Raw genomic sequence first — 19,122 nt, 5'->3', positions numbered from 1 at the left:
CTTGTGTTTTTTTTTTTTTTTCCCCTTCTTTACTATCTGCAGTGTTGACGAGCTATCTGAGGCTTGAATGCTAAGTGTGTGTGTATTTACTGCCGTCATTGTGTTCCTATTCGAAGACGTGTGTGTTTGGCCAGGCTTCTTTTATTTTGATATCGTACGAAATATAAATGATTAGTATAGTAGAAATTTGTTACAGCGTATTCTTGTATGATTTTCGGTTTAACCTGGATTTTCGTCCACGATTTCTTCCGGTCTCAGTTCAGATAGTCAAGATATCACTTTGTACAGTCCGCAGCAAAAAACCTGCAACATGAGTATGTAAGTTTATTGTGAAGCGACGAAGTCTTTTGCTCCAAAATAAGTTTGCGGGGGAGGACGCCGATGTTTCTTGTGCCACTTAGGCGCCATGTTGATTCCCTGGGCTGTTAGGCGTAGTTTCGCAATAAACGTACATGCTCATGTTGCAGGTTTTTTGCTGCGGACTGTACAATCTGATGCTTGGATGTACAGTCTTGTTTAAAAAAATCCTGGCCAACCACCTCTATTTGAAAAGCCTTCTACTCTTACCTACAGTTGGAATTAAATCAGAGAAGTGTGTATTTTCTTCGGCTAATTAAGGCTATCATTAAGAGCGAAAGTATCAGAATTACCTATCTACGTGCGGTTTCCAGAGTATGGACATCTAATGCAAGGAAGTTGGCCAAGATTTGTTGAACAAAACTGTATATCACTTTGAAATATAAGACTTTTTCTTCTGAATTTTGTTGGAAGTGTTCGCGTCTTTTTGTCTACATTCATATCCATTTGTGTATTGGATTTTCTTAACTTTACTTCTTCAATATTTATATGCTATTATCAATTTGTAATAAGGATTTCTTGTATTCTGTAGGCATTATGGAAACAACTGGTTTGCATTTTTCTCAAGATTCAAGAAGTTCTTTGACTGTTGTGGACACACAAAGTAACGGAAATAGTAAAGGCCCAGGAACTTTTATATCTAGTGAAAATAATCTTCGCAGTGAGAAACGAATGTTCTACTCACGAATTCCACCGTTAGGACGATCAGCCAGTGGAGATGGAAAGAAAGGTACAAGTGGAAAAGAGATTTCAGAGTCTAAAATTAATGCCTTATTTGACCAGTACAAAGATGGGAAAGAAGATGTAATTCTAGCTGAAGGAATTGAAAAGTTCTGCTCTGATTTAGATGTAACTCCTGATGAATTTCGAGTATTAGCGCTGGCCTGGAAATTAAATGCGGAACAAATGTGTAGGTTTACGAAGCAAGAATTTGTGAATGGGTGCAAAGCTCTGCGTGTTGACTCAATTAAAGGTATTCAAGCAAAGTTCCCTGATTTGTTGCTAGAAGTGCAGGATCCCGAGAAATTTAAGGATCTCTATAGATTTACATTTAAATTTGGATTAGATTCGGAAACCGGACAACGTATATTGCCAGCTGATATGGCTATCTGTTTGTGGAAATTAGTGTTTTCTCAGAAAGAACCTCCTATTTTACAACGTTGGATAGACTTTTTAGAAAAGCATCCACATGTGCGTGGAATCCCTAGGGACACATGGAATATGTTCTTAAATTTTACCGAAGCTGTTGGTGATGATCTTAGTAATTATGACGATACTGAAGCTTGGCCTAGCCTTTTTGATGATTTTGTAGAATATGAAAATGACCAAATGAATCAGAATATCACGAAAGATAAGGATAGTTATAAAGAAGAGTAAATAACGAAAATATTCTACTTTATAAAAGAACTTATATATCTGACAGGTAATGTTTTTAAGTTGTGTCACAATTAAGACTGATTGATATTCAGGTGCGTAGTCACATATTTTATTGCAGTAACTTTTTAATTTTTTTTTTCGTTTTTATTTATTTAAGTATTTTGTTAAAACTCTTTCTGCAAGGTACTGAGAAGAAGCTTATTGTGACTGCGAATTTTGCTGCTTAGATATAAACTATATATAAACCCTTCACTGTGTCAATACTAGGGACCTAAGGTTATTTTTTTTAATATCTTAGGAAGAGCGTGGTGCCAGTGTTAAGATATATATATATAGATAGATAGATATACGGGGCAACATTTAATCTAGACAGCATGATATTCCAAATACTTTTTATATATAACTTATAAGGAAATTTAATATAATTAACGCAATCATTGTAGAATCAAGTTTCGTAATGGGATGACATAATTTTAATGTGTTAACTGTGGTAAAACAAATTATATTTCTGATTTTCTTCCTGTTTTCTGTAATGTCCTGTTTAGGTTATATCTTCATTTGCTGTCATGTCTTGCATTTCCTGTTATATTGCGAGGGCTTCCTTCAACACAAAGAGCGTGTAGCGCAGTTAAGACCTTATAGACATTTAATCGATTTTCCAAGAATAGAGAATCGCATTGATAACGAATGACCTCTTATCAATCTCCAACTGTTTAGACATATTTTTTTCGCGATTTTTCACAAAACTGGAAAACTTCAGCAATGTTGGAATACAGTTTTTCTAATCTATTATTTAATGATGTCTTAAGGATGCTCCTAATTTTTAAACATCGCCGTATCGAATACGTGATTCGTGATTGATTTGAAAATGTAAATCCTAACAAAGAAAAATACCTGGAGAACAATGATTCTTTCAGTGAACATGTTTTGAAAGTGCTGTTAAATGGTTGTCCAAAATTGTAATAATTTTATTAGATAACTTAAATATACTTAGAGAAAAATTACAAAAGCAGGAGTAGGATTAGTGATACCCACAATGACCCAAGATGTATATTATTATTTTTCACACCTCTAAAATGTACTATAGAAAAAGCTTAAAAATTTATATCTGTGATCCGGGTATTCGGTTCTAGTTGACCATTCGGATATCAAAGTATATGCATATTTGTTATTAAAAGTTTTATTTCTTATATATATATATATGTGTATATAAAACTATTATATCTGACTTTGGTTGTTATCTATTGTATGTACTGAATAACTTTTATGATTAATTCTTTCATACTTTCCTTGTCGTATTTGGTAGGATTCCTATACTTACTGATTAGTTTTAGTGTCAGTCACTGTACATTACGTGTTCTGTTTAATTTTAATAGTTTTATATATATATATATAAAAGTTAAAAGTAATTATTTAATATTGTATTTCCGAAAACAAAGTAAAGAACTATTTTTTTTAATAATAATATTTTCGAAGTTGAATTTAAATTTGGCATTGTTTGATTAAAGAGTAGGGAAAGAAGTTAAAGAATAATAATTTGTGCATATAGATAATAGACCACAGGTTCGTATTTTTAAGCTCTTCGCAGCTGTTTGTCAAGTTCAGTAACTATTGATCGTATCAAAATATTACATACTTTTTTCTTACGGTACAACCATGTTACACTCGTACTTGCACGTCCCTCGCAGTTTTCATTTTTCAGAAGCTACACAAAGTCGTCGATTGAATTGCATAGCCAAGGCTTATTCATCTATATAAAGACCTTTTCATGTCAGCGTGTTGAATTGAATACTGGTCGATGTTTTATGCGTTGATTCTTCTAGGTTTTAGAGAACTGCAAGATAAGATAAGGTATTCTATAAATGCTGTCAAGGCAAAATTGTTTGTATTACCGGTGCTGCCCGATACATCTATGCAGTATTTGTGATGTTTTTAATATTTTGAAATAATTCATAGTTTGGTACGTTTTTTTTTTTTTTTGTTTGTTTGTTTGTTTGTTTTGTATGAAGGCATGGTATTCTATGCATTGCGCAGGAACCGTCCAAAAACTTGAAATGCATAATTGTTTCTTACATTCTATTCTAAATCCAAGATCTTTTTATACATAGTATGTGTATTCAGTTTATCTTTATTGTTCTTATGGTTTTATTTATTGTTTTTATAAGTGTTCAAATATATCACGAAATGAATAGGCTTCATGGGAAGTGAAATGGCAAAAGAATACTGCCTGCATAATATTTATCCATATTGTTCTATGTATACTTCGTTGTCAAATGGCTAAAGTATAATTGTATTCCTCATTCTATTATGAATCTTTAGTTAAAAGTGTTTTTCCCTTCTTTGACATGGAGTTAAGCTTCAAAATTGCAATATTTTGGTGCATACATCAGGTATATTTATCATTGCCGTTAACATCAATTTTATCTTTAGAAGTGCTTTCTTACAGAATATTTCAGTCAGTTTAACCGTAAGAAGCTTTTATATATTAAAGGTTTTTCAATATAAAATAGAAATATCTTGGAAAATGTAACCAAAATAATTATGTGCTATTTAAGAAAAGAATGGAAGTTTCTTTGAATGGAATTTATGTAATGTGATATTCTGATTGTTATATAATTAAGGGGAATTTGTGCTATGGGATAACTTAATTAAAATCTAAAGCCCGTTAAAGGTAATGGAAATGTTAAAGGAAAGAAAATTCGTAAGTGGACGAATATTAATTTTAAACAACGATTAAATAAATCTTTCTTTTGTTCTCATATATAAAACGTGCCAGTATCTATACAATGCCCTTTTAGTTTAATTGATAAGAAAGTAATGGGCAAGGAAATTGTCATTTTGATTTTGTTGAAAATATTTTCTATCACTCTGCCAGGAAGGGTAAAGAAAAAAAAAAAAAAAAAAAAGATATTTTCAACTCCGCACCTAATCTAATACCTTTCCAGATATATGACATACACACTACTAACTTAAAGGTTTTGTTCTCTGTTATATCGTTCATAATGTTAATATTGCCTTAGTGTGGATATTGGTTACTGTTTCAGCTTGCCAAAGATGTGATATCGCTATAGGCAGTTTGCAAGGTCAGTGTCTACGAAATGGAGAAATCAATTTGGATATTTTTTTCACTTTAAGTAGGGAATAATATTCTTTCATTATGGAGAACACTATATTGTAATAGGTTTATTCATTCAGAAGATACTAACAGCAAAATTGTGTTAGGGATTTGTGTGTTTTCTTAAGTCGCCTGTACAGGTATTTTATCTAAAGTATTGTCTAGGACTCAGGTATTGTTTCTTGCAGACTTTTTGTGGATTCAGTGAGATATACCGCAATATTGAAATATCCATTCATGTGACCCAAACTAGAATCGAACTTGAAACTTTATATTTTGATCTGAAATTCGTTATAAAAATAATATAAGAAAATACAAGTTTCGTTGAGTCTCGATTCCTAAAGAAGGTAAAGTTTGAGTTATTATTCATAGCTGGAAAATGGTGTGCGAGTCATTAGTGTCAGATTTACGCGATGACCTTACCTAACAATGAATCATCTAGAATTCACGGACCTGTGACGGTCAGCGAAATTATTTTTGATTAGTATCAGTAAAAGTATGGTGTTTTCTGTTTCAATATATCCCCAATATGTCTCCGTCTTTTGCTAATCTGTGAGTATCAAAAGATTGAAAACCACTGATCTAAAATACTGCGAGCATTTGTTTAACTCTTTGAGCGCCAAATGTGTATATTTTATGTACATTTGGTTCATTACTGGGAACCATGTGCATATACAAAATGCACACACACTACACAATATACGCGGAGGCACAAGATAAGCCACTTTTCTTTCTGTTATGCGCACGTTGGTATTCTTCAAGAGGCCAGTACACACTGCTGACCCTAGAATAAAGCATCAGATTTTGGTGCTTGGTGCTTAAAGTATTAATGTTTGTAACTAATAGAAAAATACATTGTTACATATTTTTTTCCCAATATTTCGAATAAAGTTAAAATAATAATTTAAAAACTGAGATTTATCCATGTATTTTCAACAATACCGTTAGGTAGGTTAAAATTGTTTACAGTGCTGCACTGCTAATGCATCCAGTGCAGTTTTGTTGATTTCGCATATCTAAGTATCATTACTTTTTGTTTCTTATCTAAATGCGACGGTCCCTGCTGCAAATGTATACTTAAGATTTCTTCTCCTATGCTTTCTGTAGTTTACAACAAATGAGTTTTTGTCGTATGCGTGATGTGTTATATACATTGTCAGGGGTATTTTCGCCATGAAGTACTCTGATTTAGTGCCATTTAAAAAGCCGTTGAGATTCTATTTCATTGAATATGGGGCCTCTGTATTTTTGTATATCATTATACAATGGCGATTCCTGTTAAACAAGTAGGGTTCAATATAATAATAGTAATAGAAGTAGTTTTATTTTCTGTTATTGCAGAGTGTGGCCATTGGGCATTATCTACTGTTATTGACTGTTGTTTCCTTCTTCTATTTTGCCTTCACATGACAACGATCCTGACAGTCGAAAAGTTAACGTTTTCTTTGGTTATGTACTTTCTTTTGCAAATCTTTCAAGTTCTTCATGTATATACGTATATGATGAAAACTCAGTTCCATTTCCTATATATAATGAATTCTTTACTAAAAGGCAGTGAGTGCAGAATGATACGCAGTAGAAAGTACACTAGAAGGCCTTACGTTAGGGAAGATGAAGAAGTAGGGAGAGAAAATAAAATAGAGCAGAGAAGCATCTAGATTGACGCCATGTTTAAGTGCATGGTCACTTGAATTGTTATTAGACTAAAAGAGAGATGATTTTGGTGCAGAAGATAAAACATTGGCTGGGTGAATCCAGAAGAGGAATGTTCAAACTCGTGACCCAATCTTTTAGGGTCGAGTTTAATAATTGATAGTAAATATTGATAGTAAAGTTGTCAGCTTTTGGTAAGCTTAAAGTGGGAAACACTTATCGAATATATATAAATTGCCTTCTTCATTCTCAAATATGTACATGGAGCAATTTGCTAAGAATAATATAAAGAAATACATATATTCGGGAATGAAAATTTAAACAAAAACCACACAAAACAGCGGGCACTAGTTGGCTGTAAAGGGAACAGAAATTTCGAACCACTGGACCGGTACTAACTCAGAATATCGCCATTGTTGGCAATTTCCCTGTGCCAACACGGAAAAATTTAAGCAATAAATCCATATAGTTATATCGATGGTCATAGATACACGTCGCGGGTCGTAATTTGCAAATGTCACTGGCATATTTTGTCAGTGTTGTGGATAATTTGTCATTCTGCCATATAATGCATTCCTCTTAGGTGTAAAATGGGATGCTAAATTTTTTTGTTAAAATTCGGGGCAGGTAACAAGCCAGAACCTAAATCCGTATGAGTGCGCTCATTGGATATAGCTAGTGCAGTGAGGTTAGTAAGCGCTAAATCGAGAGAGCACGAGCCTCATTAAGAAGAGCGACTCTGAGCCTGAGGTAGCGAGAGCGATATTGAAGATAATAAACCTGAGCTCACGAGACCCTTGATTGCAAAATGGCCATCTGTTGTTCAGGAAAGTAAAGGAGCCGTAAGCGAAAAGATTAGAAATCGTATAATATAGAGAACAATGGATTGAAAAATAAAACACGTGTAAAGTTTATAACATGTAATTTTTGAAGGTATTTTTATTTATTAACTTTTCCTTCTATATTATTGCTTCCCAACCTGAGGAGTGTAAAAAGCTAGTAGGAAAAACAAACTATTGACAGAAATAAATTGTTAAATTATTACAATGTAACTATATCAAACTTCGTAGAAGCTACATGTATGCCATTTTGTCGTAGTCATGGAAAGGAAGGGTCGTGAAATATGCAGTTTGAGAAGGGAGCCGCCAAGTAAAGGTTGGGAATCACTGCTCGATATCGTACAAATTTTCCACTTAATTTGTTATTTATTAATTCGTGTACTTATTCCGACTCTTTGCTTCAATTAGTATTGTTGTACTAAGTGTCCAACATGGGCGTTTCTTTTCACTTCACAATAATTTCTTTACTCTTATCTTTCCTCCCTACGTCTTTCTCTCCGTATCTAATGAAGTGCTGATCGTGTGGAAATTAATTTTGTATTCCCACTTTGGAATTTCTTCGTTGCAACCATATATATTATATTTGTGTTAAACAGTTTCGCTTTCCTTTCTAAAATTTCTGTTGGAGTATTATAATTATTTTAATGTAAGAAGAGAAGAAATTATTATTTAATGTAATGGAATAAATCACGGCTTGGAAAAGAAATAATTACTTAAAGAATGCAAGGGACACTGCTTTTTAATACTCACTTCTATGTTCTCTGGGGACAGATATTTTTGAATAATCGTCTGGTATATTTTAAACACTAATAGGTCTTCTTTTGGCAACAAGGGGATTACGAATTCTTTTATATATACACTACTGCTCAGAAGTTTTCGAACACCCGGATTTTGTAAGCATTTACTGTGTTCCTCTTATTTTGCCACGAGAACTTCACTGCCTTGCATCAGATGTACTCCTGTCTAAAGCATAGAATTTGACGACAGTTGAAATAAGGTCTGAGAGGTACTGCAGATGATACGTCAATTCATAATTCTTGAAGTTGAAACCAAAAAAGACAATTTGATATATATTGTATAGTATAATTTTCAGTGTGGAAGGTGAGGCAAGATATTAGTTTCGTTTGGAAAGTGTAGACATAGAAGGCCAATGTCTCGACAAAAATTTGAAAGAGAAAGTAGTTTTTTCTTCCAGATTTTTCAGTTATCTGTACCTTATAGATATGCTGGGTTTAAAAAAGCTTTTTTTTAAAAAAAGAAAAAAAACGCCATTCTTTGAAAAATGTTTACGACGGTCAATATACATCCTTCTCTGCTCAGTTGTCGCTCAGTGAAAGCCTATATGTAATGCTCGTCGTTACTATTTCAACGAGCAACAATGGAGTATACGAAACCTTTGTAAGCACTTTTCAGAGTGTGATATTTTTGGCGTTTTAGCGTTAGTATATCAATAAGCTATAAAGAAATGCAAAATTTAGAAAGCTACTTTCTCTTTCAAATTTTTGTCACTACATTAACTCTCTATGTCTACACTTTCCAAATAAAGCTAATATATTGTCTCACCTTCCACACTTTCGTTTATACTATGCAATATCTGTATCAAATTGTCTTTTTTGGTATCAATTTTAACAATTATGATTTGACATATCATCTGCAGTACCTCTCAGACTTCGATTCAACTGTTGTCAAGTTTGATGCTATAGGCAGTAGTACCTCTCATGCAGGGCGGTAAAGTTTCCGTGCCAAAATAATAGGATCACAGTAGATGCTTACAAAAATCCTTGTTGTTCGAAAACTTTTGAGCGGTATAACATCCGTAGAAGACCGATTAGTTTTCGAAATGTAGCAATTGACCATTCAAAAATGTCTGTTCCCAAGGAACAGATACGAGTAACAAAAATATTAACAGAAATAATTGAAATTGCCAGTGGTGAACACTGAACGACACATGTGGCTTCTAGATGCTTCAAAAAAAATTATATCCGTTGCTTTATTAATGAGAGAACGAAAGTGCTAAGAACTTATTACACTCATCGATCGTTTTAACGGACAAAAAGGAGAAAAATAGTAGTTCTATGTTTCTGATTGTTTGTAGTATCCACAATTATATTGTAAAAGAAACAGCTATCATATATAGTTTAAATTAACTGCTACAGATTTTGTCCTTTGTTTCTGATATCCAATAAATAAAGGTCCGTAAAACCGAGAGATGAGTGTACATTATTCATTTAACTGTAAATTATAAAGAAAAATCTAAATATGTGTGTACTTTCACTGTGTCTATATTTACATGCACTTTGAATATCCTACCAGTGTGGAAAATTAATTGAGTGATTTGTATGTAACCTTTTTTCGTAGCAGCTAAGACTGGCTTGCGTTGTATGTAACAGATTACTTCCTTTACTTTTTTTCTGTTCAAAACTTTTAAGTTTTTCTTAATGCTGGCACTATGGAGGTGGTTGCAAATACAGCTCCACCATAAGAACACATTAATGCTTCTGTATTGTGCGGTGTCTATGAAAAATGTATGGTGGTGCTGGAGTATTTTCTTTTTTCCTTATGTTTGTTTGTTTGTTACAATTATTCTAATGTGGCTATATCCCAGAATAGGGAAAAGGAGCAGAAATATCTCTGCTGTTTATGTTAATACGGAAACAGTGAATATCAGAAACGATACATATGCCAAATAACTTCTATATAAATAATTAATTATGAATATGTATATTAAGATATATATATTGCAGTATTCATCTGTAATTTGAAAGGACGGTAGAATTTTTCTAAAAAAAATGAGATAAAGATAATACTGAGAGCATGTTTGAAAACTTTTCATGTGGAATTATGTGATATACTAATAACTGTGTTCAGTTTTAATCAGGGCCTCATGTAAAAAGAACTCAGAAAGTGATTATGTGACTTTCTGATGACTATAACATATACATACATATTTGCTGATTGTGAATACATGTTAGACAGATGTGAGGGAGCTTATTTATGTATTGAACGTGAAAGTTCAACTCACAAAGTATTATTACTTAATATAATCATTACGGTTAATTAATTTCGCTGTGTAAAAATTTCTGTTTGCTTTTACTCGATGAAATGACGCCAACTTTCTTGTTAACATTTACGAGATTGGCTGTTATGGAATGGGATGGAAATTATTTGTATTATTTTTATTTTGCTTTGTAGAAAGTGGTTCTATTATCATCTGTCTAATGTTATCATAGTTCATGTACAATCATCATGCCAAAATATACGCTCATATCTTGTTAATGTTGTTTCACTGTATATGGTGGTGAACATCTTTTTACCCATAGACAGGATTTTCTTTAGTGCAGCTTTAATATCTTACAATTTAGAGTACATAGATGCAGGGCCCGAAAGATTTTCTTCTCACCTAGGCGACAGTTCTGAAAACCAGGCGCCAGAATACTACGAAAACCAGGCGCCAGAATACTACGAATTCAGTTCGATACATAAGCCTACATGATTTGGCCTTACAGTTACTGGTATAAGATGTGCAAATTTACATCAGGCTAGAGGCCATCTCTCAACGAGAACAGCAATGGAAAACACTATAAGTAAAATTTTACAAAGTAGCAGTGTGCGTTTTATGCTCATGTACCCTCTTGTAATAATAATAATAATAAAGTCCCTTTGAAAAGCCCTACACTGTTACCTACAGTTGGAATTAAACAAATATGGATTTTCGTTGGTTAACTGGGATCTTGATTTAGAGCCAGGATATCCTAATTTTCCACCTAAGGTTGCTAGGATATGATTTTGTAAAGAAGTGGTTCCCGATCTTTTGACTAATGATATCGCGACACACATGTTTGGTTTATTATAAGCTATAATAATGTAAGCGTAATTACCCTATTTAATACTGAGCATTGTTGCTTTCGCTGGAGGCGTTAACTGATACAGTCCGTCTCAAAATTGACTTTAGTTATTAAATGTTTTATGATTTTTTAAGTTCTAAAATTTTGTGAAACTGGTTGGGAACCACTGTTCTAAAGCAAGATGAATGACCAAGATTTCTTATTCTTTTTCTTTCTAAACAAAACTGTACATGTCTTGTAATTTTAGCCCTAAAATACCAGTTGCCCGCTTTTCTGAATGGATCAGAATCCTCTAGTGATTGGGTCAAGGTAAATTGGAAACTTAACTTATAAGTTATTATAGAAATCAGATATACTGGCAGGTGAGAAGTAAGAATAATAATGTCAGAAAGCTATTCGCCAAACCCGTACTTTCCAGTCATCCTGGTTGTTTTGAAGTCCTGCGTAGAGGAAACAATTTTTGTAACTAAACAAGTTAGTTTCGCTTCTTGTAAAACTACAACTATAGGTATTCAATATTGAAATGGAAGTTCTTGTTTCAGTAGAGAGATAGGGGAAGGGAAATGGTTTCTATTCTTTGGAAGCGAAATTCACATCAAGATAAAGCACTTTTTCGCTTAATGATTTTTAGATAAATAGAGATGAAATATATTCTGGGATGCTGAATCCATATGAAAATACTGTTTCCTTCTAAAAGTGATCGTTCTTGTTCTTAGGAATCAATCGATTTCAATACAACATAAGGTCGAAAATGGCGCCTATTTTTGGGACGCTAAATCTCTCCACCACACACAGAGAGTTTTACTTTGTATCGCTTATCATTGTTGCTTTACTATCTCTCAACAGATATTCGGACAAATGAGTCGTGTTCAATATGTTTTCTCATACTTCTGCATTACATAGTTCGGAAATCTAAAGTTCAAATTAGAATAACGATATTTTGGTATCGATAATACCATAGACTGGCACAGAGCGAAGATTGTTTTGTTTTCAAGAATACAGGAAATACAACTTCACAAAAAATCAGTAGACTGTTGGAAATGAAAGAACAAGATGATAAACGGATGTTCGGTGAATCCAATAATTATAGTGTTATTTACGAGTTTTAACATCTTTAATAAATACTGTTAGGAGAATCATTTGAAGCAGAATAATCTGTTGTACTTCGGAAACGCTTTGTTTTCAATTTACGGTTTTGCTTTTTTTTGGCCTTTGCTTGGTGCAATATAGATATGTTTGCTAAATACGTTATGGTTTATGAGGCAATATAGTAATATTAAATATTTGCATAACTACCATTTATAAACATCAGATGAAAAGCAATATTTCACATTGTTTATAGGAAAAATTCATATATTGTGTAGAACAAATACATTTTTTCCTATCTTGTAGTAAATTTATTTTGAACATATTTATTTGAGTTACATCCATAAGGAAAGAGAGCATGAAAACTGTTTTCTGAATTACAAATCACGTACGAAGAGGAATGTAAAAATATAGTACGACGACTTTAAGTTTAGTTCAATTCTATAAAATATTAGATCAGATATAAGATCGTAGCGTTTAATAAATCAACATATCTGTTCATGTGCGTTTAAAGTACTACAATATTAACGCAAGTGCAGACGTTAAATAAAGCAATGTATTTTATTCGTGCAAACGGCACAACACTGAGTTACAAGTCATAATTTGTGCCCATTCTCGCGATTTCAAAAATCTGATATAAGAGTGAACCATTTATCTTGATACGCCCTTCTATCTACCTTTTAAACTAATAGACAAAGAAAGTTGAAATTTTGTACCATGCAAATATTAGCAGGGACATTGTTTGGCATACTCTGTAATACCACAAAGTTAACAATTTTATGTTGCAAACCCAACATAAAATTATATTTTTCAAATGACACTACATCATGTTATTACATATTTTAAATTTACGTATAAAACAAAAACTTGCAATACCACACTTTTTATGCAGTGTTTCAAAGGACGGTACAGTATCACAAACATCCAAATTTTGGTGGCCTCTACAGTAGTCATAACGCAAATGAGACAGACTGGATAAAGTACTTTATCCATCCAAAGTACTTTATAGTGGCAAATACTATGATCGTGACATGAGAGATTTCGAATGAATAGGAACAAAGTTACAAGGGATTGAAAATTTGTCTTTATATCGAAAAACTGCTTAGATAAGTACCTCACGCGTCGGGCAAAGCGGAAATTGCGCGTGAATTTTTAAGGCCTTGAAAAAACCTGGAAAAGTGCATGAATTTATCTATAGATCCTTGAATTTTTAAAGAATAAAGTAAGTTACAAACTTGAGGGTTTATTAATATTAGAATATTTTACAGACTGCATTTCCGCTTGAGGTAAATTCCCTTGTTACGTATATTAAGTACAGGCAAATATTTAGAATCATCATCTATTTTCGACGCAGAAAAACATAGGTCTTAATTGGTCTGTAAATTAATTTTGTAATAGGTATTTATCTATATCTATAACAAAAACTTATTATTGTACTCTTTCCAGGTTCATGATGTCAGAAAGAACATCAAAGAATTCCCGTGCATGGTAAGACTTCATTTCAAGAAGGTTGGTTCCAGGACCCATCCTCCGGGATTGGCTAGTCAAGCGTGAAGGTTTCCGATTTTGCCCTCAGGCTATTATTTCAGTATGGAACGCCAAGCAGGGGAAGAAACACACAGAAAAGAAAAAAAGCCTGTGATTCGTCCAACCTTTACACATTTATAAGAAGACAAGAAACACTAAGTTCATCTTCTTCATCAGAAATGAAAAGTCGAGAAACTAACACTGTATCATGTTCAGGTTCCTCGTCAGGCGTTGTCTGTGAAAATCTAAACGGCAATAGCAATAATATTGGATCTTTTGAACTTCACTCATGTGCCTTCAAGAAGTATCTGTTAAATAGTAATGGTACTACTGCGGAAATTAAATGGTGTTTACAAGTGATTAACACACACAAATCCTTCCGTTCTACGGAGGAAGATGTACAATTATTTCCCAGGCAGTGAAATAATAGCAAAAATCCAATTGGGTCATACAAAGATAGATTATATCATTTTATTTGGACTACCACCACATTTTAAAAGGGAACTTCATAATACAATACACACAGTGTGCGGTAACAGTCCATTTGTTATTGGGTTTGATGAGTCACTTAACGAAGTGTATCAGAAAAATCAAATGGACGTTAATATCAGATTTTGGGACACTACTAAAGGAGAGGATTGTACTCGTTACCTGACTTTTGCTTTCCTTGGACGAAGTAGAGTCTCAGATCTCCTAGGAACATTCATGGACTTTGTGAAACCCCTTGATGTCAAAACTATCATACAGATTTCTCTGGATGGACCCACGGTGAATTTGAAGTTCCTTCAGGAGTTTAATACATTCCTGAAATCAGACGAATGTGACTCTTGTTCTTTAAACTTAAGCAGTTGTGGCTTGCATACATTAAATAATGCTTTTAAAGTTGGTATGCTCGCAGTAAGCTAGGATAGTGCAGATTTTGCGTTCTTTGTACAATTTATTCAAGAATGTTCCTGCAAGGTGAGCTCTATATATACTGAATTAATAAGTTCCGGTATGTTCCCATACAAATATTGCCCGATTCGTTGGTTATTAAATGGAAAAGAACACACTGAGCTCTTCCCTATCTCAGATGATTTGTGAAACAGGTACCATCTTTGAAAGATGGTTGCATCGTCTGGTAGCGGTTATGAAGTAGTAAAACACTGTCTTGAAGACCTAATGTTAGGCCTCAAACTAGCTTTTTTGAAAACTATAGCTATTGACATTGAACCATTTCTCACAAATTTTAAAAGTGACAGACCTTTAGCTCCTTTCCTATACTCAGAGCTGCACAGGAGTGTGTGTGTGTGTGTGCAGTTATGGAAAGACTTGTGAAACCCGAACACGTTTTTAAGATTCATGTACAGAAAGAAGAAAACTTAGTGAATTCAGCAAATGTTGATGTAGGATTTGCCTCAAAAAGGGAAATCAAGAGATGTTGGAAAAAATGTTAAGGATATAGAACTTGCCAGGTTCTAGAGGAATTGTCGAAAAATATTGCAGAAAAACGCCATAAAAATGAAGGAATGATTACCAGTGAAATTTAAGTTGACAAAAGCCATAACATGCTGGAATCCAGAGGTTCTGCAAGTGATGAAGGGATGTTCCGCTTCAAGGAATTTTTAACCATATTTGAAAGCATGGCTTGACTGCCACATAGCTGATGTCACTCCTTGGCAGTATTGTTCTGTAATCAATGATCCAAATACCAGAATGCGTCTTTTATCTTTTGATAAAACGTGTCACGAGATTGTGGTCTAATATTATTTCTGCCCGCAAAGGTGAGACAGATGCCTTGATGAAGGTTCTCCATTTTACACTAATACTCTCACGGAAATGCAAATATGGAATGAGGCTTTTCTATAAATAAGGAGTGCATTGTTGAGAACATGGAAGAAGAGACTTCGGTTGCACAGAAAACTGTGTGTGACAATATCAGATACAATGCGGAAGTCAGCACCGTCAACATCACAAAATATCTTCTGAATGCTGTCCATTCTGCTAGACAGAATTATCAAGCTGCTTTGGATGAGAAAAAGAAGAAGAAAGTGTTTGAAAATGAAAAGGACATGAGCAGGAAAAGAACAAAGTTGTTAAAGAGCTAGAAGGTAAAAAGGCGAAGATAGTAGAAGGCACAAGGAAAGTTAAAAGTAATATTGACAGTCAACTTGAAAAAGCCTATTAAAAACTCAAACATGAGTTTTTAGAGTAGGGATCAAAGAAGCTTTAGTGACATTTGTAATTCTCTATAGGTCTTCCCTTTATTACGAATTTTTTAATATGTGTGTGTGAGAGAAAACAGAAAATTCCAGTAGTTACTTGATTTGTTGAATCTGTACATATTCATTTGATAATAAATTTCGATATACATGGAACTCGCAAAGCAATCTATAATAAGTGTGGAAAATGAAACATTAATGTTTTTGGTTTAACTATGAGCGTCTCACCAGACTGATATAAATGATACATTATATATATATACCTACCTATTCACACTCTAGAGTAATGTGAAATTTATGAAATAACTTCCATACAAAAGTCTTGAAAAATATTATGATGATGCTGGAAAATCTGGAAGTATGCGTGAATTTTACCTTGCCGTTTGAGTGGCCACCCTGTAATTACATAAATGGTTTTTAATAGATGTAGAAATCGCAACGCCGTTTACAGTAATTTGATACCTCAAACTACGGTAAAAACGTAAAGTATGCAACACTGCTTAAATTACATATTTTCGAGAACTTGTAATGTTACCAAAAAGAAATATTGTTGAAATGTTATAGAAGCAAAGTAAATAAAAAAATTTAAAAATCTTTACGAAGTTTCCACAAATACGCCGTTTTAAGTAAGATACCGTCAAATGGGGTGAATAGAAACATGGGGGTGAATAGAAACAAAACTCCCAGATTAGTTTTGGATTTATCTGGACGATAAATTAATCAAGAAAACTGAAATTTCTTAACATAGTCTTATACGGCTAAAGTGTCCAGGGCAGAGACAAAATGTTTTACTGAGTTGGGAACACTGAGGTAGACGGCAGTAGCATTAATGTGTTACTGAAATCTTACACGGTATTTTAGCGCTCCTTAAACTTTCTTGGTAAGTATGACATTTTCATATTTGTTGCATTTGAACATATGCCTATTTTGTAGTTTGTTGTTTCATTTACTGACGTTCATAGTAAAAGTTTTCCTTTTGTAAATTATTTTTAATCAAAATTTAACTTTACTGGGTTATTGTTATGATTTTTAATTAGTGGGGTGAATAGAAACACTTCTTGGGAAATTCTTGAAATTCCTCAAGGAGTGGAAAATTCTTGAGGAGCAGAAAAAAGGACCTGATAGGAATGTATCAACCATCTCTAAGAACAAATTTCCAAGTCTTCTGAAAAAAAAAAAAAAAAAGTGTGAAACTGAAGGAGGAAAATATCAGGGCTGGATTTGAAAAGTGTGGAATTTTTCCCCTTTGTCGAGACCAAATACTGAGGATGTTGCCAAGAAAAGACAATGAACGAGAAGAAACAGAACAGCAAAAGTCATCTGACTCTAAACCGTTCCCTTATGGTTCTTCTCAAGAGCATGAGAGAAGATGAAAAAATTAAATAAGGGAAGAAGAGAGTACGAATAGATGTTTCTGGTAAGAGTTTTGGTTTGTTTTTTGAAAATGATACATTTTCATCAAATCACAACGAAACTCAACCTACCTTTGTATTGTCGGAAGAGGAGAAAGACAACACTCCAGAAGACAACATTCCAGACGATCACGAACTAGATGATGGTTTTCTAAAGCTGGTGATTTTGCTGTGGTAAAATGAGAAGCTAAAACTCGATGAGACTATTCAGCACCCAAGTGCGAAAATGGGAACATGATGCATATGTGGGAGTATTTTATAAGAGAGCACATAAACAATGAAATTTTCAGAACGAAACTGTTGGGTTTCATTAGGAGTAGGTCAGCACGCTTTAAGTATATGATAACTTTCGGGCCCCTTCGTGGCTAAGCGGTTAGCGTACGCGCCTTTGGCGTGGGAGACCCGGGTTCGATTCCCGGCGGGAGCTCATGTAGTTCTGATTCTACGTTAAACAATAGGTCCACGTCTCATATAGCGTCGCTGCTGAACGGGACGTAAACCTCAAAATCAACTCAACTCATGATAAGTTTCCCTGATGATTTCAGTGGTTTAAATCTTATTCAAATATCATCAAAACTATATGGTCGTTTATACCTATATTGTGCATTGTATTGTTTTATAAGTTTGTAACTTATGTAATACTGGTCTTATTGAACTAATATCTTGCAGGTATCAAATAAATAGTTCGTTTCAACAAATACGCTGTTTCTTTTTTACCTTTCCAATAGTATAAAAGAAACAACAATGAAAATAAAGTAATTGTTTCTATTCACCCCATGGGTAGGGGTGAATAGAAACATTAAGAAAAATCAAGGTGAAGAAAAGTGGAGTTGATAAATTAATATGACGTTTACTGAAATTCATTAGCATATTAAGACCTTTCTTTTGGAATAATCTGATACGCGAAATCTTTAACATTACCAGACTTATATTCTCATATAGCCAAAAATGTGTTTCTATTCACCCCATTTGACGGTATCAAATTTTAGATTTTTTTCATATCTCGAATAGTTTGAGATACCGGTATCAAATTGCTGTAAACGGCATTATGATCTTTATATGTCTGTTGAAAACCATGTACGTAATTCGATCTGATACTTATCTAAACACTTTTTCGAAATAAAAACCTTTCAAAAAAGTCAAATTTTCAGTTCCTTGTAACTTTGTTTCTATCAGCTCGATATTGTGTCACTTGTGAAGCCCAACATTTGGTTGTTTTACGGTGTTTGTGATACTGTAGCGTCCTTAATGTGCAATACTGCTTGAAAAAGATGGTATTGTAAGTTTTAGTTTTATATGTAAAATTGAAATATGTAATAACTTGACGTGGTACAGTTTGAAAAATACAATTTTATGTTGGGTTAGCAACACTGTTAAACTTGTGGTATCTCAGAGTATGCCAAACGATGTCTCCTTGCCGATATTTGCGTGGTACAAAATTTTAACGTTGTTTAACAATTAGTTTAAAAGATAAAAGGGTTTATCAAGGTCTATATGTATACAGAGCTCTTTGTATCGTTCTTCGTTAGTCAGTATTTTAAAAGTATTCTTCATTATTAATATTGTTTTAACACCTTCATAACCAGCAGTTAGTTACATGAGATATATAAACACAGGCTACACATTTTCAAATGTCTGTGACAAGCTAACAGGATATTTAGAAAGAAAGAAAAGAATTGACATTGAAACACGTCTGGTTAATAGAAAGAA

The 19,122-nt window shown here is 33.4% G+C and overlaps 1 protein-coding gene across 4 annotated transcripts in view; it reads left to right on the top strand.

Moving 5' to 3' along the window:
* Positions 1–16,627, top strand: part of SCCRO3 (defective in cullin neddylation 1 domain containing SCCRO3) — a 38,087-nt gene extending 21,460 nt beyond the window's left edge. For 3 of the 4 annotated variants that reach the window (XM_081731454.1, XM_081731450.1, XM_081731453.1), the window contains exon 3: positions 890–10,617. In XM_081731454.1, coding sequence (XP_081587580.1) covers positions 890–1,734 — 845 coding nt within the window. In that variant the 3' untranslated portion in view covers positions 1,735–10,617. Of the gene's footprint in view, positions 1–889; positions 10,618–13,718 lie in introns of those variants that run through there. The other variant, XM_081731452.1, reaches the window with a different exon arrangement.
* The last annotated feature ends 2,495 nt before the right edge of the window (positions 16,628–19,122 follow it).

Source organism: Thermobia domestica, chromosome 11 (assembly GCF_964235325.1).
Source record: "Thermobia domestica chromosome 11, izTheDome1.hap1.1, whole genome shotgun sequence".
Lineage (NCBI taxonomy): Eukaryota > Metazoa > Arthropoda > Insecta > Zygentoma > Lepismatidae > Thermobia > Thermobia domestica.
Note: the sequence above shows the minus strand (reverse complement) of the source record. Positions and strands in the feature narration are given on the sequence as shown.